Here is a 25,779-nt window from a genome sequence, read left to right as displayed (position 1 = left end):
TTCCGTGATCTTAGTTCTCGCGTTAAAGCGTAATAAAATCTAGAAACAGTGTCGTGAATTAATTTCCCAAAATTTGTCTCCATACAGAAATGGAAAAAATGTTTAATTGTGCAATTGCAAAGCGAAAGCTATTTTTTTTCATTGCAGTAAACACAAAAATATTTCCAATTGGATACATTTAAAATCAAGGTTATTTGGTTTCTGAATTACTGTTTAATATTTATTCATAATATTTATCTTCCCGAATCCGATATAATTTGACCTAATTTTTATTTTTTCCAATTTAACATTTGCAGGGCACGGATCGACTTGAAGAATTAAAAAAAAGTCACATTAGTCGCCTCAAAAATTTAAAAACAATGAAAAAAGCAGTGTCAGGCACTGAATTAGAGAAATGATAACTTTATTTCTATATAAACAGAGTACATAATTCTAAATCATTTTCAAATATTATTTGCACAATCAAAATAAAGTTTAAAGTTTAAGCAATTTTAAAAAAATAATCATTAGGCTTGAAGGATTCTGAATATGGATATAAGATATTTTTAATATTTGAAACTTGAAAGTAATCAACAATAAAGGCTTTAAATTTGAGACTATATAATTTGAGTATTAAATTATTCATTTTTTATTATTTCAAATAATTTCAAATAAATGGTCAGATTTTCAGACAAAACGAGAAGGGGGGCTTGAAAATATCCAACTGTTAATTGAAATTTGAAAAAATTTAAACTTTGAATACGCATTCACGAAATTAGAAATTGTTGAATTAAAAACACTATGAATTTAAATAGTTCTATGTATAAGCTTCTAATGAGAAATGATTAAATTTTGAAGACTTTAAACTAAAATAGCTCAAGTTTTTCTACTTCAAATTTCAATTTTAAAAGTTTCATTGTGACTGAAATCGAAAGTAAGTTTAGCAAACTTCTGTGAAAAACGAAAAAAAAGTCAGACTCTTTCGAATTAAGCAGGCGGACGATTTGAAGTTCCCAGTCCTTTCTCGGTTTTTCATACTTGCCGCTAAACGCAAACATTTATTTTAATTCATGATGTTAATTGTAAAAATAATTTAAAGCAACAGAGCAAAATAAAATAATTTTAAAACAAATGTTTGAATTTTCCACTAAAAAAATTTCAATTTTCAACCAAATATGTAAGTTAAAATTTTAATTGAAAACATTAATTTTGAACAAAAAATAATCTACCGATTTCAAGAAAATGTTTAACTTTCATCCTAGCTCATCAATTTCCAACTAAAATTATGAATCTTCAGTTGGAATAGTTAAATTTTAAACCAAAAAGATGAGTTTTCAACTAAAGCAATGAATTCTCAACAACAACAAATTAATTTTTACTAAAAAAAATCAGTTGCCAATAAAAACTTAAATAATTAAATTTAAGTTCAAAAAATTAATGATCTATCAAACAGAAGAATTTCCAACTAAAACTATGGAATATTGAATTGGAATAAGTTACATTTTCAACTGGAATAACAGTAGTTACATTTCCAGATTAAAAAGAAAATAATTTTTGTAACCAAATAGCTCAATATCCAACTAAAGAAATTAATTTTTAATTAAAATAATGAATCTTCAATCCAAAAAAATTAATTATCAACAAAAAAGTTTAACTTTCAACCAAGTAATTTTATTTCCAACCTAAAAGATGAATTTTTGACGGAAATCATCCATATTTAACTGCAATACTTGCATTTTTAATGGAAAAGAGGAATTTTTAAACAAGAAGATTAACTTGCAAAGAAAAAGATAATTTTCTACAAAAAAAAAAAGAAGATTTTTAATCAAATATGCAGATTTTCAATGAATTAGTTGAATTTTCAATTAAAAAAGATTATTTTTCAGTTAAGGGAATTGATTTCCTACCAAGCTGATAAATTTTAAACTCAAATGATGAATCATCAACTGGAATAGTTGAATATTATATCAAACTGATGAATTTTGAACCATAAAGATTAATTTTCTACGAAAAAGTGAATTTTTCATCAAGTAAATAAATTTTCACACAACTAGCTTACTTTCTAAATAAATAAAATAAAAATTAAGTAATAAATTCTGATTTAGTTAGAGTAAACTGAGATAATCTAAAAAATCTTTGACTGTAGATAACATAGGAATCACTTTTCTAAATTAAATTTATTTTTTAAAAGTACATTCCCGGTTAGGGAAGGCAGAAGGCAAAACAATTCACGATTAGAAAATAAGATCATATTATTTCCTGGTCTCAAAAAATTACGATTATCTCTTGACATTCCTGTCGCCGATTCCAATTTCGTTTTGAAAAAAAGTTCTTGCAAAATTTGCATAGGATTTTCCTACCAAAGTTGGCACCACTGTGCTGGTGCTTCGTTAATGGCTCCATTTATCGGTCTGAGCGATAAGAACCAAACGGTTTGTCATCTTAAGCTGACCTTAATCCTTAAAGGGCATACTGGGTGTGAAACACCCATGGACTTATTTGCGCTTTAACAAAACATACCAAATTCAAGAAAATGGAACCTATAGCGCCAGGTTAACAAATGACATGAAAACCTATTATTCTATGTCATTTTCACATAATTTTGATTTTTATCATTTTTATACGCAGTTTAAAATCAATAAAATCATTTGATCACGCAAAGTACGGTGTTTTATTTTTCACTGAATTCAAGCATTTATTTTTTAGAATAAATACCTTCTTTGGCACGAACACTATGAGAATAATTTTATTTTTGAAGCACCGTATCTCGGAAGTATTCAAATAAAATTTTAAAATATCAAAAATTTAAAAAGTTATGAATTTTAGAGTGAAAGAAGTCATTTTTTAATTTTTTCCAAAAAGGATTTTTTCAACTACTTTAAATTTCAAAAACTGTTATGAAACCTTTTTCTTCTTAAACTAGATACATTAAACATCCTTAATTGAGTTTCTTGTAAAAAATATCCAATATCGTCGGTACAGCAAACATTTGAATACCTTTGGGTCCCGAACACCCAGTATGTTCTTTATGTAATTATATGGAAGTGTGCCCTTTAAGGGTTAAACTGAAAATGTATCTATATGCTCGAATGTTGCGTTAAAATTATTGAAAAAAATGGATTTCTGGGAAAGTTTAAATGAAAATTTTTTCAGACGCATCACTGCTTGTCTTCTCCGTTCTAGATGCTACAATCTGACAGATTGCAGACTTCTGAATGAATTTCTGATAGTGAACCGGAAAACGGAATAGAGAATTGAAAAAAGAACTAAACAGATTACGGTATCGGAATAATGATATCCGTCAAATGAAGGTGAGACCAGAGTCTGCTGTATCTAAATCCAAGCGACAAGCCAGACCCAGGCTTCAAACTCACTTTAGAGATAAAAAATAGTGGAAATAGTGTCACGAATTGAACAAAAATTAGGTCATGAAATTGTTTAAATATGACAAATGAACATTATTTTTTTTAATTAATTGTAAATTTAATTTAATTATTAAAATTTTGAATAATTTTTTTACTTAAATGTGAACTGAGTCAATATATCCCAATAATAAAATCAAATTATTTTAGGATGAAATTTCATTCTTCTCCGGTAAAAAATCTACTATTTAATTTTTCGTCAAGAATTCATTTTTTTATTAAAAATTTTTGTTGTTTATTAAAAATTGCATCATTTTTTTGAAAATGCAACATTTTTGTTTAAAGTCAAACTTTTTCTTGGTAGACTCTTTTATTGAAAATTCGTCTTTTTCATTTTATTTCAACAATTTAATTAAAATTTTATTTCTTTTTTAACCTTTTTTTTAATGTAAATTCCATTTAAAATCTTTTTCTGTAAAAATTTAATCTTTTTAGGTAAAACAAATGCAACTGCCTGATTAAAGATTACTCGGTTTCGGTTAAAAATTAATTTTTTTGTTGTAAATTCACAATTTGTGGTAGGAAAATTCAAATTTTAGGTAGAAAAATCGTATTTTCGATTCGAAAACTAAACAATTTGGCAGAAAATTTATCTATTTGGTTGGAAATTAATACATTTGGTCGAAAATTCATCTTTTTTGGTAGAAAATAATTTTATTGTTGTTAAAAATTTGCCTTTATAGGTTAAAAACAACTATTTTTTAAATTTAAATTAAAACATCTTCTATTGAAATTTCAACTTCTCGGTTGACAGTTGAAATAATGTTTTAAAAGCTCTTTTTTTTGGTAGAATATTGAAAATTTTAGATCAAAATTCGTTTTTTATATGGTTAAAATTTGTATTTAATTAAAAATGTGACTATTTTGTTGAAAATTCCAACTGATTGGTTGCAAGTTAATTTTTTTTGTTGAAAATTCACATTTTGTGAGAGAAGAATTCAAATGTTTTGTAGAAAAATCGTTTTTTCGATTTGGTTAGAAATTGATGTATTTTGTTGGATATTTATGTTTTTTGGTAGAAAATAATTTTTTTGTTTATTAAAAATGCAACTGCTTAGTTTAAAACTTAATCTGTTTTAGTAGAAGATTCGAGTATTTCGTTGAAAATTTGTCTTTGTCGGTTAAATCCAACTTCAGATTGAAAATTCAATTCCTTGGTTGAAAGTATTAGAACTACTTTCTTAAAAGTTCATTTTTTACCTTAAAATTCATAACCTTAGTTAGAAACTTTTTTTTTCAAAACTATTATTTTGAACTGAAAATTTAACTTTTTTGTAAATAGAAAATTCATCATTTTGGCTAGACAATGAACATTTTTTGTTTAAAAATAAAATTATTTAATAAACAAAATTTTGGAAACGAACAGAATATAAACTGAAAATTAATAAAATAAAATTTGAACTAGCGTCACATCCATTGTTCAAAACATTTGGTTATAAACTTCTGTGATTTGTTGAAAGATCGTCTTTCTCGTAGAAAACTAGACTGGAAAATTCACCAATTTTATAAAAAATTCGATTTCTTTTTAATGAAAGTTTATCTTATTAATTGAAAATTTAATTAAAAATGAACCGTGTTATTAATATTCTACTTTTTTGGCAGAAACTCTTTTTTTTTAATGTAACTGTATGATTGAAAATTAATCTGTTCAAGTTGAGGATTCAAGTAATTTCTTCAAAAATCGTCTTTTTAGATACATGCAACTCTTGTTTATTTACAATTGCATTCGGTTTTAATATCAAATATGACATTTTTTTGGTGAAAATTAGTATCTTTATATAGAAGATTGAACTGCTTGAAAAAATAAATTCTATGGAAAATTCACGTAATTTGTTGATAATTCATCTTTTTAGTAGAAAATTAAACTCAAAATGTAACTCTTGAATTTTAAACTTGTAAAACTGAAGTTTAAAAGTTTTTTAATTCAAAATTTTGATATTAAAATGCAATTAAACTCCAAAATTAAAAATGTTAAACTTTTATAGTTTAAAAATCCTTCAAATGCTTCAGAATCTTCAAACATTTACAGGTTGCTTGACATTGAAAAAAAAAAATATTTTTTCAGAACTTCAAAGCATCTTTTAAAATTATTAGAATTTTGTTCTAAGTATTTTTTTCCTGCCAAAATGGAAAAAATCCCTTAAAATCTTCCACAATCATTTTTTATAATTTTTTAAATCTTTCTAAATCTTTTTAAATATTGTCTCAAAATGAATGTTTTCGAAATAAAAAATCATATTCGATTTATGTAGAAAACGTTATTTATTCTTCTGATGCTTTTCAAAATTCTTAAAAAGCTTCTAAACACGAAAATTATATAATATTTCTTATAAAATATTTCTTCAACAATTTAACAATTTGACTTACAATTATATTGTTTTAAATAGGAAAATTGAAATTGGAAAATTTGAAGTTTAGTTTTTTTGTTTGGTTTTGAATATTTTATTTATAATTACTGATTTTTAACAAACAGTCATATAGTTCTAAATATAAAATAATTGTTTCTCTTAATACATACAAATTTCAAATTCAATGGTTTAAAAATTGAATATTTTGGAATGAAATAATATCTGAAATTTATGAAAGCCTTTGATTATAAGTATATTATTTTGAAGTTATTTTAAAATTGAAAATAGTTTATAAAGTTTCAATCGGGCATTTACATTTATTTAACTAAGAAGACTTTTAAATAAAAACACTTTATTTTTTAACGTTAAAATCTAGAAATTCTAAAATTGTGAACTGAATTCGAAACCCCTGGTAAAATCAATTATTATTAACTTTTTCATTCGTAAAGTAAAATTCAATTTTGAAAATCTTCGACTTTAAACGTTTCTAATTTTTAATTCTTTAAGCCTTTAAAAATTCATTCTAAAATTCTTTAAATTAAAATATAAGCTTAAAAATTAAAAATCTAGAATGGAAAATTTTTGAAGTGAAATATTTTCGAATTGAGCATTTCAAACTGAATGATATCCTAATAATTGATAAAAATCACAATTTAAAAAATTATTTAAAAACGGTTGAAATTAAAGCTGGACAAAATTTAGATTATAAAAATGTTGTAAAATTCCCGGTTATAAGAGGTTCTTGTGCCAAAAATTACAATTCACCGTTTTAAAATTGCGTAACAAGAAGGAAAATCAAAAATTTCAAGATCGTTTTCTTTCTATCAAAAAAAGTATCCGAATCCTCGAATATCGGGGACGTGAGTCTCTCTGGATCAAAGCTCTGTCGGTCGTAACTTTACGAGACAAGTTGAGCACAGCGAGTGAGCCCAAGTATCTCTCCAAGTCAGAGAAGGCAGTTCGGAAAAATAAATAAACGGGCGCGCGGGAGGAGTCCTCGCAAACGACGTTATCTCGTCGGACTCGAGAGGGGGACGCTTCAATGCTCCCGGTTCCACGGTGGCTTTATATTACGACGCAACTATACAAACTAAAACTAAAAAAACTAAAAAAAAAAACAAATAAAAACTAAAAAAAAACAAACTATCCAACTTGAAACTAAAATGCCACGCCGGCAATCCAATCCTATTAACTCTAGAACCTGACAGACAGTCTTCTCTTCAAACCGGAAACGATCAGTTTCTTTCATTTTCTGGAAATTTAGTTTAATCCCAGGCCTCCCCGACTAAACTATTCCTCTCGGCTTTTTATATGTCAGAAATTGGATAATATATATATACACACATATATATACGTCGTCTCGATACTCTCTATTCTATAGCGTCGTCCGAGAGAGAAGAGTTCTTCTGAAAGATTTGACAAGGGAAACTTACTTTCTGCGGCGAAGAAGTTAGAATCGGAAAATTGAATTTTGCGAGTGGACCAAGTTTGCCGAAGAAGTGAAAGAGAACTGGAGATAGAATCCCCCCCCCCCCATTCCCGCAACTTTCCGTTGCGAAAAGAATGGAACGACAGTCGTGTTACCCTGGAAAGGCGCGTAAATCAAACTACTGCTGCTGCTCCCTCCTCGTGCACTTGACTGGAAGTTGCACAGACTTGCGTGAGGGCAGCAGCAGAAGACGAAGACGAAGAGAATAAAACTATATATAGAAAAAGCCCCCCGGTGACTCATTTTGACGTAGTATGTAAGTACACCGGGTAGACCGAGATCTGTCAACAGTGTCTCTCAACTGTGTGTACAGGCGAGTCGACAAAGTGCAAATAAGAGCACGCGAAAGAATCAGCCAGCTGGTCCAACGGATTGCGAACCGAAGGACAAGGACCCGAGCGCGGCTAACGGAATTCCGACACTCTTCTAATTCTCGACGCATTTGTCGACTGAACAGTCTGCAAGCCACTGACAGAGCCGGGATTTAGGTCTTGGGCCACCCTTAGCTGACCTTACAATTTGCAGTCTTTATTTTATTCACGAATTTTTTCGTTTTTAGAGTCGCGAAGCAAAAAAAATATAATAGCGGCCTCTCCCGTATGATCCTTTAACGTAGAAAAATATCAAAAACTTGTTATTCGATGAATTCTAAATGAAAAAAGTGAGGAAAGATCATTTTCGAGGAATTCTTCTTATCTAATATTTTTAAAAAATTGGCCGCAATGTTAGTAACATACCCATCAAATCCCATCAAACCCATCAAAAATCCATTAATATCAACAAATTCCCCATTTTTCATACTGAATAGGTCATAATTTCATTATTATATCATGCTTAAGGAAATACAAAAATATTTTTTTTATTGTTTATACTTTTTAGTGGGCTATGCAAATAACACCTATAATGAGCGCCATAGTATAGTGATTTCAGTATGCAAGATGCATTTCAGCTTTCTTTTTTTCACAAAGAAAATCATAATGCGGTTTAAAAATGCTCTTCCCCCATTTTTTCATTCAGAATTCATCAAATAATGACAAGTTTTTTGATATTTTTTATGCTAAAGGGTTATATCGGAGAAGCCGCTATTCTAAAGTTTTACAAAAAAAAAAGAGACGTGTTCTGTAAAAATTAACACAAATTTAGACCGCCGTGAGGCCTCTTTTCAGTTTTCATTAGGCTTTTCGAGTGCAGAGTTGACAAAAAAAAAAGACGTGTTTCATAATAATGAAAAACAATTTTCAAACCATAGCCATAACCTACTTGGCCTCTGGTGTATATATATATATATGACACTGCAAGTCTCACACGCACTTCAAGAGATAAAACATAATGTTGTTAGTGGCATAGATTTTGAAAAATAGTATGCGAAATAGTAGCATGAAATTATTTAAATATATTAAACTTATACTTGGCAACGAAAATTTTATTTATAAAAATTAGATCAAAGCTTTACGTTTTATATCAAAAATTTGAAATTTTGAAAACTAAATCTGCAAATAATTCATTTTCATTTGATTAAAAAAAAATTAATTTTATCATAGCGTTTTACAACAGAAATAGTTATTTTTAATAATAAATTAATAGATTTCATAGATTAAGACTTTTTCCACTATTTACATTTTTCGGTTTTATCCGTATTTCTAATCGAAAACTGTCATTTTTAGACAAAAACCATTTGATTTTTGAAGTTTATAATTTATTAACAATTTTTGGTTACATTGAAATTTTACATGGAAAATTGGTATTTTTAAACAATAATAATTAGAATCGTAAATTTTAATTTTTAATTTTTATATAACAATTTTGGGTTACGTTTTTCAAAAAATTTATTCTATGTTATTTTTTATTTAAATTATTCGAAATTGGTACTTAAAAAAAAAGTAAGTAGATATAAATCCAATAATTTTTTTTTAATAATATAGAATTTACAAGTTTGATCAATTTCGTAATCATCAAAAATTCGTAATTTAAAATAAAAATTATTATAATTTGTACACGATTTAGAAACTTTTAACAATTTTGTATTATTTTAGTGTTTTTCCATAAAAAATTTGTACATTTAATGACTAAAAATTTTTACTTTTGATTAATTCTTTATAATTTATTATTTCAACCTATATTTTAAAGAAGTTTGACAATTTTTGATCAATCTAAGGTTATATTTAAGGTCTTCAACTAAAATCAGTTTTAAAACAAAAAATATCAAATTTCAAAGATTTACAATTTAGACCTGATTGTTACTTTATGTTCGTTTTTTTTCGTTGATAATTTTTTTTTAATATATAAATTGAAAAATATATTAATTTTTTTTAAACTTTCAATTATTTTGGTGTGTTTCTCCTGAAATTTGTATTTATAAAACCAAAATCAATAGATTTAAATCCAATGATTCTTGTTTAAAATAATAACATGTACAAGCTTCAAATATTTTTTGGATTATTTCGGAAGAAACTTGAATTTACAACAATTTTCAATTGTTTATAATTTAATGTTTGAAAATGCAAATCTTGAATCCGTCGTTACTCTGAACTCAGACTCAGTCTATAAAAAACATGAAAAATTAAATAGTTATTTTTATTTAATTAAAATTAAATAGAAATTAAAATAGCAAATCATAATTGTTTGGACGAGATTTTCAATTTTTGAACGGTTTCTAGTTATAGTAACGTTTTTCAGAGAAAATTGTTTACTTAACACAAAAATCATTATAATTTTAATAATATTTACAATATTTTAATAGTTTGGTAATGTTGATATTTTACGCCGGAAATTGGCATTTTCATTTTAGAAATGCAACAATTTCAATTTCCATAATTTACCCAAAAAAATAATGTATATATATACATATTAATTCAAAAGTTAAGATATCAATTTCTATCAATAATCAACAATATTGTCCTCGGCTTTCTACTATTTGAGATAATAGATACTACGAATTTTATTTGAAAAATTGCATGAGGCAGAAAAAGAGACAGAAAAATGGTACTATTTCACGCTCAAAGGGTCACAAATTCAGGATAAATTCAAAAGACTTCAAAACAATTCAGGTTAAACACAAAAGAAATTAAATGGATTTGAAAAAAAAAATTTAAATCAAGAAACTTTGATTTTCAGAAAATTTGAATTAATTTCAGAGGGATTTAAGGGAAACGAGAAGAATTCCGTGAAATTAATAAAAATTCAAGGTGAAATAAAATAATATTCAAATTAATTGAAAATAATTAAAAAATTAAAACAACTCCATTGAATTCAGTGACTTTGAAATAAGCTTAGAAAAATTCCAGGGAATTCAAAACAATTTTTTTTTAATTTAATTTTTTGCTATTATTTTTCCATAATATTATTTTTAAGTTTGTAATTTTTTAAAACATTAACATCGTATTATTTACATTTCGCTGGGCGAAAAACCATAATATTGATGTATTTAAACGAATTTAGGATCAATTAAATAAAAACTTTTAATTGTTGAAAAAAATCCATTAAATTCAATAGAATTGAGCGAATTTAAAAGAAGTGAAGTAAATTACAAAAATCAAAATAAACCTTACTAATTTCTAACAAAAAAACAGGCTAATGACTACAGAACAATTCAAATAAATTACTATATGTATAATCGAAAATATTCCATTGATCACAATACAATTTGTGAGTAAATTTAGAGGAATTTAAGGACAATGAGAAGAATTCGATGAAATTCATAAAAAGTCAAATTGAATTTAAAAAACAATACAGTGAATTCAAAACAATTAAAAAATAAATTACAAAAAATATTTGAAAATCTCTTTAAATACCTCACTTCTTGTGAATAAAATCTTTGAAATCCATAAAAAATATTATATAAACCTTATAGGTCCTGTAAAACCCATCCATATTTTCCGAAATTCTAGGATATTCTTTAAAACCGCATGCAATTTTGTTTTTGAAATCCGTAAAATTACTAAAACTTTTAGAAAGACCTTGAAATTGTTTAAAGCTCTTGAGAACGCCTGGGAATCTTTAAAAAAAAAAACATAAAATATTTCTAGTAATTTGAAAATCCCATTAAATTACTGAAATCAATCAATAATTATTTGTAAGCTATCACATCCTTTAAAATCTTTAGAATAACTTTAAAATTTTGAAAATTCCAAGGTATTTGAAAAAATATCTTTAAATATTTAAAAGCCTTTGACCATTTTATCAATTGATCCTAAGGAGATAAATATGTGTATCCTAAAATATTTCAAGTACTTGGAAGTCCGTTCAAAATATGTAATAAAAAAGGTTTTAAAAAATCCTTAAAATCTTTACGATCCTTTGAAATTCCTTGAAACTCTTAAAAACTCGGATTTTTTAAAAACATCCTAAAATCGTAAAAATCCCTTCAGATTAATAAAATCTATTAGAAATTTCTCGGAATCTTTCAAAATACCCTGAATTATATTTCGCACAGAAATTCCCTGATTCTATCGTATTTAAAATTTGTTTAAATTCCAGTATCGGCTGCAAGTAAGGTATTAAGCATAGTGACCAAATTTGGAAAATAGGGTACTGCAGATCCTCTTAATTTTGATATTTCAATTTAAAAATTGCACGAGACAGAAGAAAAACTATTAAATAATCACTAACTAACAAAAATTGATAATCTACTTACCATGGGATCATGGGGTAGGTGCATGGGATAGGCCGGTTGGGCCAGGTGGGGTGGGGCATAACCGCTGTAGGGTGGTTGAACACCACCCCCTCCTCCCGTCCAGGGGTCACCAGGACCCGTTCCCGCGGCATTTCCATCTGAAAAGAAACACGTTCATATAAGTTTGCGAAATCTCTCTCTCTCTCTCTATGTATTTGTAAATCCCGCAAAAAGGTGCAGCTGCATCTGGCCGCATCAATCGTCTGGATTGATAAATCCTATTATTCTACTTTCGAAATCTCCAATCATCGCGGCCGAGGGAAACGAGAAAGAAACCAACGGCGGAAAGCACGTGTCGCTAACTGACCGTGGAACGCGCTGCACGTGCTCAACGCTTCAATGAATCGACAAACTAATAAGAGTCAAAAAGGCGCGCGCGCGCTCGTCTTTCAAATGTCACCGATAATCTCTCCAATTAGCGCTCACGCGAGGATACAAGTTGATAGCAGTAATCACAGTACCTATTGTCGTCAAAAAAGGTGGATAGGTGACATTTTTTTATAAAATATGTGACAAATAGGTGATAAAAAAAAAGTTAAATAAGACAAACAAACACGTTGTAATTTGTTGTAAACCGAGAGATGACCGGAAATTTTTTTCTTCGATTAAAACGGCTACCCTGAAAAATGAAGTATTTACATTTCCACTGAGAACTGATTGTCAATTGAAAAAAAAACTATTTTTTGTAAAAGTACATTCAATTTTTTACCTCTTAGTTAAATCCGCTACCAAATGGTTAAATTTTCAAGAAAAAAAGATAAATTGTCTGCATTTTTAAACCATAAAAGTTCAATTTTTAACCAAAAAATTAAGTAGATGAATTTATATCAAGAAAAATTAATTTTCAATTAAAAAAGCAGCAATAAAAACGAATTTTCTACAAAAAAGTTCAATTTTTTACCAAATAGTTGAATTTTATACCAAATTTTGTAATTTTCAATAAAATAGTCTAATCCTCAACCAAAATAGATAAATCTTCAACTAAGAAGTCAAGAATGAAAAATAATGTTAACCAAATTTTTGAATTTTCAACCAAAAATATAAATGTTTATCAAAACATGTTATAGTTGATATTTCTACAAAAAATTTTAATTAAAAACAAAAACCAGTTTGTTGAATTTTCAAGAATATCTTATTTTATTTTTTAACCAAAAAACGAACTTGGAACTAAAATTATGAATCTGTAACGAGAAAAATTCGTTCAACTTTCAACCAAGTAGTGGAATTTTTAATAAATCTTTTTTTTTGTTCAAAATTCTAGTTTTTAGTTACGAATTCTACTATTTAGTTAAAGATTTAATTATTTTGTGGAAAATTGAAGTCTTTTGTTAAAAAGTAATCGTTTTTGGTCGAATATTTATATTGTTTGGTTGACAATTAATTGTTTTTAATTAAAAAGTCTATTATTGTATTTTTGTTTAAGAAATTATCTCTCTGAATTAAATAACATACTTTTTTTGAAAATTCAACGATTGTTTTGAAAAATTCATCGTTTTTGATCGAAAATTTATACATTTGTAGAAAATTAATATTTTTTGGTTAGAAATTTATCTTTTCGTGGAATTTTTTTTTTTAGTTGTTACAAATTCACCTTTTATCTTAGAGTTAATAATTTGTATTGAAGTGTAATATTATATTTTTGGTGTTTAGTTTAAAACTCCACAAATTCGTTGAAAGTTTAATTATTCGATTGAAAATTCCACTAGTTTCGTAAAGTCACATTTTTTTGTTTAAAATTAATCTCTTGGTTCCAAAAATCTATTATTTGGTTCAAAATTGATCTTTTTTGCGTAGAAGTTAGTTCTTTTGATCAAAAACAAAACAAAAAAGTATCGTCTTTTTGGATGGCAAATTCAAATATTTGCTAAAAAAAAAATAACCTTTTGACTAAAAATTCATCTCTTGGTAAGAAATTCTACCATTTGGTTGAAAATTCAACTATTGGCTTAGAAAGTAAGCTTTTTTTATCAAAATTTCAACTGATTTATTGAGCACTTGTATTTTTGGGTAGAAAATCCATCCTTTTGGTGTAAAAATCCTCATTTGTTAGAAAAGCCATATTTTTAGTTGAAAATTCGTCTTCCTTGCTTCAAAATTAAACTAAATTGTAAAATATTCATATTTTCAAATTGAAAATTATGTTTGAAAATGCAACTCAACACATGGTGAGAAAATTGAAAATAGATGACACTCTGTGATGACTGCGATAGAAAACAAATCGGTTTAGTCAGAGAACCACCACATTTTTCTTGAAAAAAAAAAACATGAGGGAGGGGGTCTTTACAGATAACAAACCAGAACACCGGATACTACGTTAATGGTCTTAGCAAAAAAAAAAAAAAACGCCTGAACCATAACTCTAGTTGAAAATAACGGCAATAAGGTTCGCGGGCGTATTTCTGATACTACTTTGCTCGATATAATTTCGTGGCGTTACTACTGTGTAGCCGGAAAACTAAGCCAAACTAAAGCGACACTTCTAACAACTGGTGACTCGATGTCTGATAAAAAAAGTTTTTCTTACCACACACCATGCAGCTTCCTTCGTCAAGTATCGATCCATATAAATCACCGATTTATGAACTTACGGAAAATATGACTCTTAAATCATCATAAAACAATAATCAAATATTGCTTTTACTATCAATAAAACTGTCTACGTTTTTGTTGATATCGTTGATAATGTTTCTTTTTGTTGTGAAAGGGGGGCGAGGATCGATTATTGGGAATCGCCAATATTGATCGTGGTAAGGTTTCCTTAACTTAGTCCTGCGCATTTAATCTAGCTACGAATCCCTTTGTCAGAGCAGTTTCACGGACGGCAGAACTTTCTCCAATTTCCTAAACTCTTTCATCCCTCTATTCTATTCCCTGACCCTTCGCTTCGATCTCATCCATCTACGCCCGGGGAAGGCAGGAGAAAAAAAAGCACTTTTCCGGAAATACGAATCCGACGAAAAGGACCTCCGGGCGCATATTCATGATAATGTTAGCATCTCACTATTCAATTTTCGACTCCTCTTTCACTTTGGGAGGATTTAACCATCTTTTACATTCCCGGGTTGATACGGAAATTTCAATTTTCTGGCCTTTTCCAGACAAACTTTTTATCAATTCCAAAACTCTACATAAAAATCGAGCATTTTTAAAAGAAGAAAAAGGTGTTACTAAAGTCAAATTATTATATAAAACGAATCTAATTAAACCAGAAATTACAATAATCGCGAAACGCTTTTTAAAACTACAATTTTTTTAATTGCAAAAAAGGCATATTTAATTCATAAACAACTATTTATAATCCATTGAAGTGTAAGCGAAATTTACCCAGAAATGCGGGGTAAAGTCGCTCACTCATAAGGAAAAGTCCTTACAAAATTAACATAAATCTTGTTCGGGTGCTAAAATGTATGATCTTAAAATTTCTTATTCAGAGAAAAAAATAATTTATTATAAAAATGAGTACGAATCCTTAACCAATAATATAACGTTCTAAAAAGGCGCTTATATCTTTTTTTTCATCTGAAATAAAATGGTAAGATATTGGACTTTTTTCACAATTAAAAATTATTCTCTTTTAGTTAAATAATTTAAATACGAATTGAATCTTTGTTGTGATTTTTCTCAATTGTGAAAAATTTCACCTATTTTTTTCAATGTTAAAGCTTATTTTGAATGCTTCACTCAAAATTACTCATTTTGCTTTAATTTTAAATTAAAAAATGGAAAATTCTTTTTTTAACTTACAACACTAATATGAAAAAATAAAAAATGAGCATGATCCAAATTAGTTTGGCGGGCATAATTTTTAATTTGACATCATTTTCCTTGGCAGCCAAGCATAATGAACAAGTCCATTTAAAAAATGTACGCGTTGTCCACACTTCCAAGAATTAACAAAAATTGTATTCCTATTTCGGGTTTTCCAGGCTCTGTGGAAGCCCACGAATATTCCACAAATTCTACATTCCCCTCGACTTTCTCGAATATTTATTTTTCCGAAATTAATTTGATTTAATAATAATCTGCCCTTAAATTATTTTAACCAAATAACCGATTGACTTAATTTTTTGTAGTTTGCTATTGGACATAATTTTTACTTTTTTCTTATCACTGTTCAGCTAAGTTTTATTTTAGAGAATTACCATTTTCATGACTTGTATTTATCATAATATTTTCATATTAAGCAATTACCATTTGGCCCAATTTTTATTTTTTCGAATCATCATTTGCCCTAAATAAGAATATCATAGTTGATATTCTAACAAAAATGTTTTTTTGTGTAAAATTCAAAACAGTTGAATTGAACCAATTAAGAATTCTAACCAAAAAATATTTTACAGCCAATAAGGAAAAAAATGTCATCCAAAATTGATATTTCAACCAAAAAAGGTTGAAGTGTGAAATAAACAGTTGTACCAATACAGACGAATTTTTAACTAGAATTGATTTTCTATCAAAAAAAGATAAATTTTCTACAAAAAAAAAGAATTTTTATCAATATACATGAGTTTTTCTATAAAAACTGATAAATTTTCAACCAAAAATAAAATATTTGAATTCTCACTAAAAAAAAAAAAAGTAAATTTCAACCCAAAACGATACTCAACAAAACAGTTGAATTTTCAACCAAATAGTTGATTTTTTAAACTTGAAAAGACCGCAACTTTTGAGGAAAAGTGCAATAGAATTTTCCTTTTAAAAAACGAATTTTCTGCCAAACATTTTTCAACAAAATTTGACATATGATTTGTCTTCTTCCAACTAACGTTTATACGTTAGGCAGCTATTTGGAAGAAAAAAAATGAGAGCAAATAGTAACTTGGAAAAATAGGTCAAATGGTGATTCGGAAAAAATTATTTAGAGAAAGTAAAATTTGGAAAATATGTATGCGCCTTATCTTTGTGGTAACCATAAGTTCCTAAATAACTTTCCAAATCTTTCTGTTCCTTGCCAACAACAACAAAAAAGATAATTTTTTTTACCACTGATTAAATTCAATGTAAGAATTTTCAAGAACTTTAGGAAAAAAATAAAATACATACCGATATAATAGGATTCTGCGTAGAGTGCCGCAGCCTTTGGTGAGGTGTATCTCGGAGAATCTTGTCCAAATTCATCAGAGCCATACTGCGAAAAAAAGCAAGTTTACACGGTTAAATTTCACCAAACTCCTAGCCTTTTTCCAGACTTTCAAGGATAAAAAAATACATGAATCTGCAATCCACAATATAAATTGTTTAATAAAGTGGGTCAACTTTTAATAAAATCAGACAAATTTGCAATCCAGAATACGGATTTTATACAAAACAGTTGGAACTTTTAACCGCAAATGTTATTTCTCTACCCAAAAATATGTATTTTCAACGAAATAATTTCATTTTCAACCAAAAGGATAAGTTTTCAAATAAAGTGAGAATCTTTAACCACAAAAAAGAAGCATATTTAACAACGTAGTTAAACCTTTAACCCAGAAATTAAGTTTTCTAACTAAATCGACTATTTTTCAACAAATAAAGATTTGTCAATCAAGAAAGAAATTTCATCCAAGTTTTTGAACTTTTAAACCAAAAGATGGATTGTTTGTAAAGATGCTTTTTTAACAAAAACATAAAATTTTGCACTCAAAATGTTTATATTAAAAAAAGTTGCAGTTTTAATCAAAAAAGAGGAAATTTCAACCAAAAAGATTACTTTTCTACTAATAAGAACGAATTTTTAATGAAAAAGATAATTTTTCAACAAAAAATGGAAATGTTACATTTCTAAGGCAAAATAAATGTTTAATAAATAAAAAAGAATTTTCAAGAAAATAATTAAATTTTTACACGGACAGAAATTTCAAAAGATTAATTCACAGAATTGCACCTGGATTTTATTCGCGCTTTGGCGCAAGAACTAAGATCTCGGAACCCGTGCTTTTAAAGCAACGGTCATTGGTCTAAAAGCAAGGATTCCGAGATCTTAGTTCTTGTGCCAAAGCGTGAATAAAATCAAGGTGAAGTCCTGTGAATTAATCTCTTGAATTTCCTCCCCGAGTAACTAGAGAAAAACGTTTTTAACCGAGATTTTTAAGGTTTACCCAATTAGTTGAATTTTCACTTGAAAAAAAAATGTCAACCAAAAATAGAAAAGTTGCATTTTGAATACAAAAAAAAAATTGTTAAACATGTAACACAAAAAGAAAAAGGTTTATCAAAACAGTTGAATTTTTCAGCCAAAAATACAAATTTTTAATTAAAAACGATCAGATGTTAAGCAAGAACGGAATAGTTAAACCTTCAATTAAAAAAATTAATTTTCAAACCAAATATTAAGAAAAAAATTTAAAAACTTTAAAAATTATAAATTAAATTGTTGTGAAAGTTGAAAAACACGGCAATAAATGAGAAACTTTGAAACATTTCCGATTATAAAATGAAAAGTACAAAAAAAAAACGGTTTAACTGGTTATTTTTTTTTTTTTTAATTTTTGAACAGAGCAGATTTTTTCTATTGTCTCTTTAAGAGAATAAAAATTCCAGGATTTTTCCAGGTTTTTAAGAATTTCCAGAACTCTAGACACACTAATTTAAAAAAAAACTCTTTAAATAACGTTTACGTATTTATTGTGGTATCGAAACGATGTTTGACTTGTGCAAGGGTGCGTAATGTTTCAATGAGAAGAGATTCCACCCCGCAGGGTTGTTTTCTTTCGCACGTGTTTGCGGCACGTGTCGGATTGATCACCAACGTCCCTACATTTTTCCGCTCTTGATTTCCCTCTCAGAGTAATTAGAGCACTCGTATCTCAAGGCGACAAAAATCTAGATTGAAGAAGTAACTCTTGAAAAAGAGTTGGAGGGGATTTTGGTGATAATTTCGGGGAAATGTACGACTCGAGGTAACGAGGAATTTTTAATTTGAATTGCGTAAGTCAGGAGTGCCGCGACCCCAAGTAACGATAGTATTTTTTTTCTCGACACGTTTGATCCAATTAAAGCGAACAAAAACGCCCGATATCCATTTCAAGTAAATATTTGACGAGTGATCGAACGCTTTGTATCAAACGGCCTGTTTGTCGACTACGCTTTCAAGGCTCTTTTCAAACAAAGTAAAACACACAGTCGATAAAAACGTATACAAAAAAGCATTAGAAGGTATTTTGTGATAAAAAAGAAAAGAAACACAAATTTAGAGAGGGAGAAAAAAAGTATGTCTCGAAATAAGAAAAGATAAATTGTCGATCTGCTCAATCTCTGGAAGTAATCGTGGATATTAAAATTATTTGCAAATATGAAAGTGTGATGATGCAGCATTACTATATCTGAAAATAACTTTGGAAAAAATCAAGGACAAAATAAAATAGAAACAAATGTTGCATGGGTAAAAGATAATAAAAAATACTCGTGAAAACCCTCGATCGGATAGTTCGGCAACAAAATGTCTGGTTTTAATGGCTTCTCGAAAATGACATCAAAGATGACAATATCGAGTCGTTAAATTCCAGCGGGATAATTGTTCCATTTTAATTTAATGACGTCGTTATATATTTAACGTCCTAAGCGATTCCCAGTTGCCCTGGGTACTAACGCTAAACTGCAAATCATTTTCGAGCAAGACTGGACATTAGAGAGAATTAATTTTTTACTGTTCTGAAATTATATAAGAAATGAACATTGTGATTTAATATAAATTGCACGTGGAGTGCTGCGAATGCAATTAGGCAATTCTTAATTGAAGCCAAGTTTAAATAATTTCAACTTTTAGACTGTGAACGTACAAAAAAATCTGTTTTCTGTCCAAATATTGTTATAATAAGCAACAATCTGTTATAACTTTTTAATCCATTTTTTTTAAATTAAAATATCAACAATAGTATTTTTCAAATTGATTGAATCGAAACTTTCGAAATTAGATAATTTCAGATTAGTAACATTTCATAATGAATTATTTAATACGAATATTAAATTCCAGACCAATTTCAATTTTTAAACAATATAAATTGAATGATTATTAATAAAAACAACAAAACTATTTTATAATAACGAATTTTCCACAATTTCTGACTAGATTCTTTTAAATTGTAACTATTTTACAGTGAAAACTTTCGAAATTGAAGAAGTTGAGAATCAAAGATTCAAAATAATTTGTTTTCCAATTAAAATATTTTAAAATCGTACAGGTTAAAAGATTATAAATTTTCTTTAAAGAGTAAAATTGTTAAAAATATTATAAACCTTCAAAATCTAATGTTTTTGGTTTTAAAATACCAATTTTTTGCGTAAACGCTAAAATAGCCCCAAAATTATTTTAAACAATTACATTTTTAAACTCCTTTTTTGTCAGTAAAAATACCAATTTCCGACTAAAAACAATTTTAAAAAATGTTTAATAAATTCTAAATCTTGTTCAAATTTTAATAATTATTCTTGTAAATAACAATATTATGCGCAAACGCGAACATAACCTAAAATCGTTCAAATGTCAAAATCATCTTTATATCAATACTAGCAATTACCGGCGAAAAACACTAACTAAATACAAAATCGTCAAGAAGATTCTAAATACTGTTGAAATTATAATGATGTTTGTTTTTATAATGCCATATTTTAGCGTGAAACTTTAACATAATCTAAAATGATTCTAAATTAATAATCTTCTTTAAATCATTTTTTTTGAAGTAGAAATACCAATTTCCGACGAAAAATACTAAAACAATAAAAAATTGTCAGAAGATTGCAAATCTTGTTCAAATTTTAACGATTATTGTTTTAAAATATCAAGCTCATGCGTATAACGCCAACATAACCTAAATTTGTTTAAATTTGTGAATATTTATTGGCATTTCATTTATCATAGTTAAAAATATTCTGTTCCGGCTAAAATTGCTAAAGTAATCTAAAATATTTGTTAAAATGATTCTAAATCTTGTTAAAATGATCATGATTTATGTTTTAAATACCAATTTTATTGTATAAAACGCGATAACGTTACCTGGCATTGTTTAAAAATCATGAATTTTCAAAATCAAGAATTGTTAATAATAGATCCTAAATCATTCTAAAATTATAATTAATTTTATCGATAAATATTAATTTTATTCTAAAACATTATAACATAACCTAAAATTGTCAACATCCATTAACAAAACTGGAAAACGCAATTTCTTGAACAAACTATAATCTTCATAATCTAACCATTTTTTTATCTAAAATACAACCATCCAGTGTAAAATATCATCGCAACCCAAAACTGTTTAAAATCGATAATCTTAATAATTTGAATGTCCAGTCCTCATTCTCAATATAAAAAAATTTCGCAACCTAAAATTTTCTGAAATCTTTAGTCTTCCTTGAAATTTTATATCAAAATTCAACTTTTTAATAGTAATTTCCAACGCAAAGCGCCATCAAAAAAAACAAGTATAATATTTCAAATAATTTATTACATAATTCGTAGATTCAATCTTCAAATTGAAGATATAAAACAATTTCAAGTAATGAAAAGCCAGTTAGGTTTTTCTACAGCAAAGATTGCGGTATATCCTTAAACTACTTTTTTAAAATAAAATAATAAATCATTGAAGAATGGAGGAGGAGAGAGTATAAATGTACCATTTTGTAATTGGTGTAGTCCGTGGAGCAGACGAACATGATGCGTGTCTGTGAAGTGAGAGATGTGGCAACAGTGTGCTGATCCAGCTACCGTCGGATGAGGAAGATGCACGCACTCAGTGGCGTCGACATAGGAAAATACTACAATACTAAAAAAAACAGGCAGTGAATCCGAAAAGCACTAAAAGGCCCGCTACTCAACTGGTCATCCAGGATTCAATTTCCTCTCTGCTTTCAACTACAGAGTTGAAATTCAGACCTACGGGAAACGGTATTTTCGCTTGGATGATGTATGATAAAATATTCCACAGGCTTCCCCTTTCTCTCGATTCCAAAGTTTCCAACTGGCCTCGCCGGGAGGACTCGAAAAGTAAACTTCCCTCACACTCGCCTAACGCGACTATGATGATGGGGATGACGAGAGGGGCCAAAATGTAACGCCTTACAAGGGCCATGAAAGAATCGTCCAACTTTGCACAACTTTCAAGAATTTAGTATTCGAATATATACACCAGCTCTCCATCTCTCCACGGCAAAGTTCCTTGTATTAAATTTGAAATCTAGCCTTACAAATTTTAAATTTCCTCCACTTCGACTTTAAATCGAGAGATGAAATCTCGAAAAGTTGATATTAATCGGTAAGATTACTGCGAGTGGTTCTCCGCGATGGTACGGATGGCGCTAATATTTATTGTTGTCTAATTCTTCAAGCACTGAATAAAAACTCAATTCGAATGCACCACATTTTTAAAAAACATTGGATTTATCACAAACTGACACTGAACTGAAAGTTTCACCTGATGAAGATAAAGATTTTATTTAATGGAATTAACCATCCGAAATCAGATTGTCAATCTTGTTTTAGGAAAGAAGTTCTTTCTCAGAGAAATTTTTTTTGGAGAGAGCAGCCAACTATCCTCTAAAAACGGAAGACTACGCACGACTGACTTACCTCAAGCTGCATAACTTGTATGACGGAATGAGAGAGGAAGGGGAGAAACGGATCGGCCAATCGAAGCGCTCCGTGCCCCCCTACCCAAATTAGAGAAGAAAAGACGCGGCAGGTCTCGTGCACGCTGTCGAGTCGAGACTCTCTTGTATTCGTCTCTTCGGGATCCAGATCTACTGACTGAGGAAATATGTGGGGACGTATGGGGGCGATTATCGTTTGTCCGACAACGCGCCCGATCGCCAACTACACAATCTAAACAAAAACGATTCGCCTTTTCGCTGCATGACGTCTTTAAATAATCAATATGACGAGGAAAAATATGCTTTGAATAAGTCAATAAAATATTTCAAGATAAAATATAAAAAAAAGGGGGGGGGGATTAAGAGACGAGTCTTTCTGAAAGCGAATGGTAGCGAATATTACGTTAGGAGGATTTTATGCTCTTTTATACATAAGATGCAGTTTTATGTCATCGTGATGTCATTTTAAACTGAAATCGGACTCATCTTGAATTTTCATGTTGTCTACTCAAATCCTATGGGACAAAAAATAGAAGGGTACTTTTTGTCACGTTCATAGGATACTTTTTTCGAGCTCAAAGGGTAACAAATTCAGAAGATTTTAGAGCAATTCAAGTTACATTCAAAAGAATTAAAATCAATTCAAAAAATGTTTTAAAAATCAACAAAAAACATTGATTTCCGTGAAACTGGATGTATTCAAGATGAGGTTAATAAATTTCAGGATCAATCAAATAAAAACTTTAAAAAATAAAAAAAAAATTACTGAATTAAGAAGAATTGAATGAATTTATAAGGATTTAAGTAAATTTAAAAACTGAAGATAATTCCAAAGACTTTAAAGGAATTCAGAGTAAGTTGCAACAAAAATTCAAATATTTTTAAATCTTTGAAACGCTACCATTTCTAATACAAAAAGTGAGTAAGCACTACAAAACAATAAAAGTTGAATTCAAATGAATTGAAAAAAAATTTTAATCGAGATATTCCATTGAGTACAATAAAATTTGAGTAAACTCAGAGAAATTTGAGGGAAATATGAAGAATGGGATAAAATTTATTGAAGAAGCAAGCTGAATTTAAAAATCAATCAAGTGAATTAAACACAATTGCAAAATATGAAAAAATTAATTTAATTGTGTAGAATTGAGTGAACATAGAAGAATTTAAAAGGATTTAGGATAAATTAATAAGAACTCAGGGCGAATTCCAAATGAATTGAAAAATATATTTTAAAATCTCTTCAAACCTTCGAAACCCTAAGAAATCCCGAGTCTTGTGAAAAATTCTTTGAAACCCATTAAAATATTAAAATCCATTTAAATGGTTGAAACCCTTTGAAATCTCTTGAAATTGTTATAAAATTTAATTTCCTAAAAAAAAATTTTTTTTGCAATCTTTTCAAATAAACTAAATTATTTATAATCTTGAGTTAAATTTTTATTCCAATTACATCCAATCACTCTCCATAATTTGCAATCATCTATGCAATTCAATAATGCAATGTTAATCAAAAAAAAATTTTAATTCACCGCTCGATTTCCGAACAAGGTCGAATTTTAATGGTCCTATAAATTTCCCTGTTTATCTATACCTATCACGAAATGTCCATTTGAATATTTTGTATCAGATTAATTCTTTTATGATTTTCGGATAAAGCTCAGCGCGATGCAACCGAGCGATAGAAAGTTGTCGATATTGGCCTGGGGCGCTTACTGATGTGAATAAATATTATCGTTAACCAATGGAATTTATCTACTAGACTCTCTCATGTTATTAGGCTGATAGAGTTTATCAGTCATCTAGACGCAGGTACACTCATTAGAGAATAATAGCGACGTGCAATTTTTCCTTTTTTTATTCTCCTCCAAATAAAAGGAAAAGTACCGTCTTGAGAACAATACCAGGGTAATAAAGCATAGAGAACGGAAACTTTAACGGGGTAAGCATCTTGTAACGCTGTTAACCTATGAACCGCGTAATCGTGTCGGGGCGTGATCTATCGGTTTTCTATGAAAAAAAATATACTGCTTCTTCTTCGTGGAATAATCATCGAATTCTGGGAGAGGATTTTCAATCTAAGAAAAATTTTGAGTTAATTTTAAAAAAAGAGGGCAAAATAGGGGAAAGATTGAACATTTATTTTTACATTTAGAAAAAAAACAATCTTTTTTTAAGAAATCGTATAGTTTCTAAATAATTTTAAATAATTTTTGGATGATTTCTGCCATTAAAGAATTAATTTTTTTAATTGGATATACGTTGATCGTCAAAAATCAGAACATGCGCGAAACGAGTGTTCACGTACCTGGATTTTTATTTCCTGATATTAACAACATTCTATTTAAGATTGCACAATATAAATTTTTAAATGTTAAGGATTCTACAAATTTTTTAAAAGAAATTTATGTAAATTCTTTGGGTTCTTTTAAACAAACATAAAATCTTTAAAGAAATTTGAAATTTGTCGAATTCCTTCATATTCCTTGTAACTTTTGAAGTCTTTCGAAATCTCTTAAAATAAAATGTAATCTATTCCTTAAAAGCTCTGTAGAAATTTATTACAATGTCTTGCGAAATCGTAAAAATCTGTTTAATTAAAATGCACGCGCAAGCTCATGTTCCAGGATTGTTTTGTAATATTAAAAGAAGTATTTAAAACCCCATAACAAATGATCAAATATTAAGAGTTCTAACATGTATTTAAAGAAAATATCTTTAATACATTTCGATGTCCTTCATAACCCTTAAAATTGTCGAAATCCGTAGAAATCTCTCCAAATAAAATTTAATTCATTAGAAATTCGTTAAAATCCCTTGAAATCATAAAATTCCATGAAAATAATTAAAGATTTCTACCATTTTTTTAAACGAAATCTATGGAAATTCTTTGGGCTCTTTCAAACAAACTTAAAATCTTTACATTTTTTTTTTAATTTGATGAATTTCTTCATATTCCTTGAAACTGGGTATACACGTTGAAATATCTTTAAATAAAGTTTAATTTATTCCCAAATATTCTCAAGAAATTTATTAAAATCCCTTGAAATCGTAAAAATCTGTCAACGTAACGGGGAAATCGTTTGAAATTCCGTAGATGTAAATGAAATTAAAGTTATTTATCAAATTTCAGTTTTAAAAAATCGTTTAAATAAAATTCACGCGCATTCACATCCCTATATTTTTATTTTCTGATATAAAAAAACATAAAGCATTCAAAGATCTTTTGAAATAACTTAAAATCTTTTTAATTCTTTGATATTTTTCTATGTCCTTCATATCCCTTGAAAATTTTGAAAATCG

At 28.2% G+C, this 25,779-nt stretch overlaps 1 protein-coding gene across 17 annotated transcripts in view; it reads right to left on the bottom strand.

The window, feature by feature from the left end:
• Positions 1-25,779, bottom strand: part of LOC117168005 (protein daughterless) — a 318,058-nt gene that overhangs the window by 42,652 nt on the left and 249,627 nt on the right. For 15 of the 17 annotated variants that reach the window (XM_033353401.1, XM_033353319.1, XM_033353327.1 and 12 more), the window contains 2 exons: positions 16,954-17,038; positions 11,872-12,008 (listed from right to left, as the gene is read on the bottom strand). In XM_033353401.1, the coding sequence (XP_033209292.1) occupies positions 11,872-12,008; positions 16,954-17,038 (222 nt within the window). Of the gene's footprint in view, positions 1-11,871; positions 12,009-16,953; positions 17,039-21,504; positions 22,423-22,456; positions 22,684-25,779 lie in introns of those variants that run through there. The other 2 variants (XM_033353440.1, XM_033353432.1) reach the window with 2 other exon arrangements.

This window comes from Belonocnema kinseyi, chromosome 1 (genome assembly GCF_010883055.1).
Source record: "Belonocnema kinseyi isolate 2016_QV_RU_SX_M_011 chromosome 1, B_treatae_v1, whole genome shotgun sequence".
NCBI lineage: Eukaryota > Metazoa > Arthropoda > Insecta > Hymenoptera > Cynipidae > Belonocnema > Belonocnema kinseyi.
Note: the sequence above shows the minus strand (reverse complement) of the source record. Positions and strands in the feature narration are given on the sequence as shown.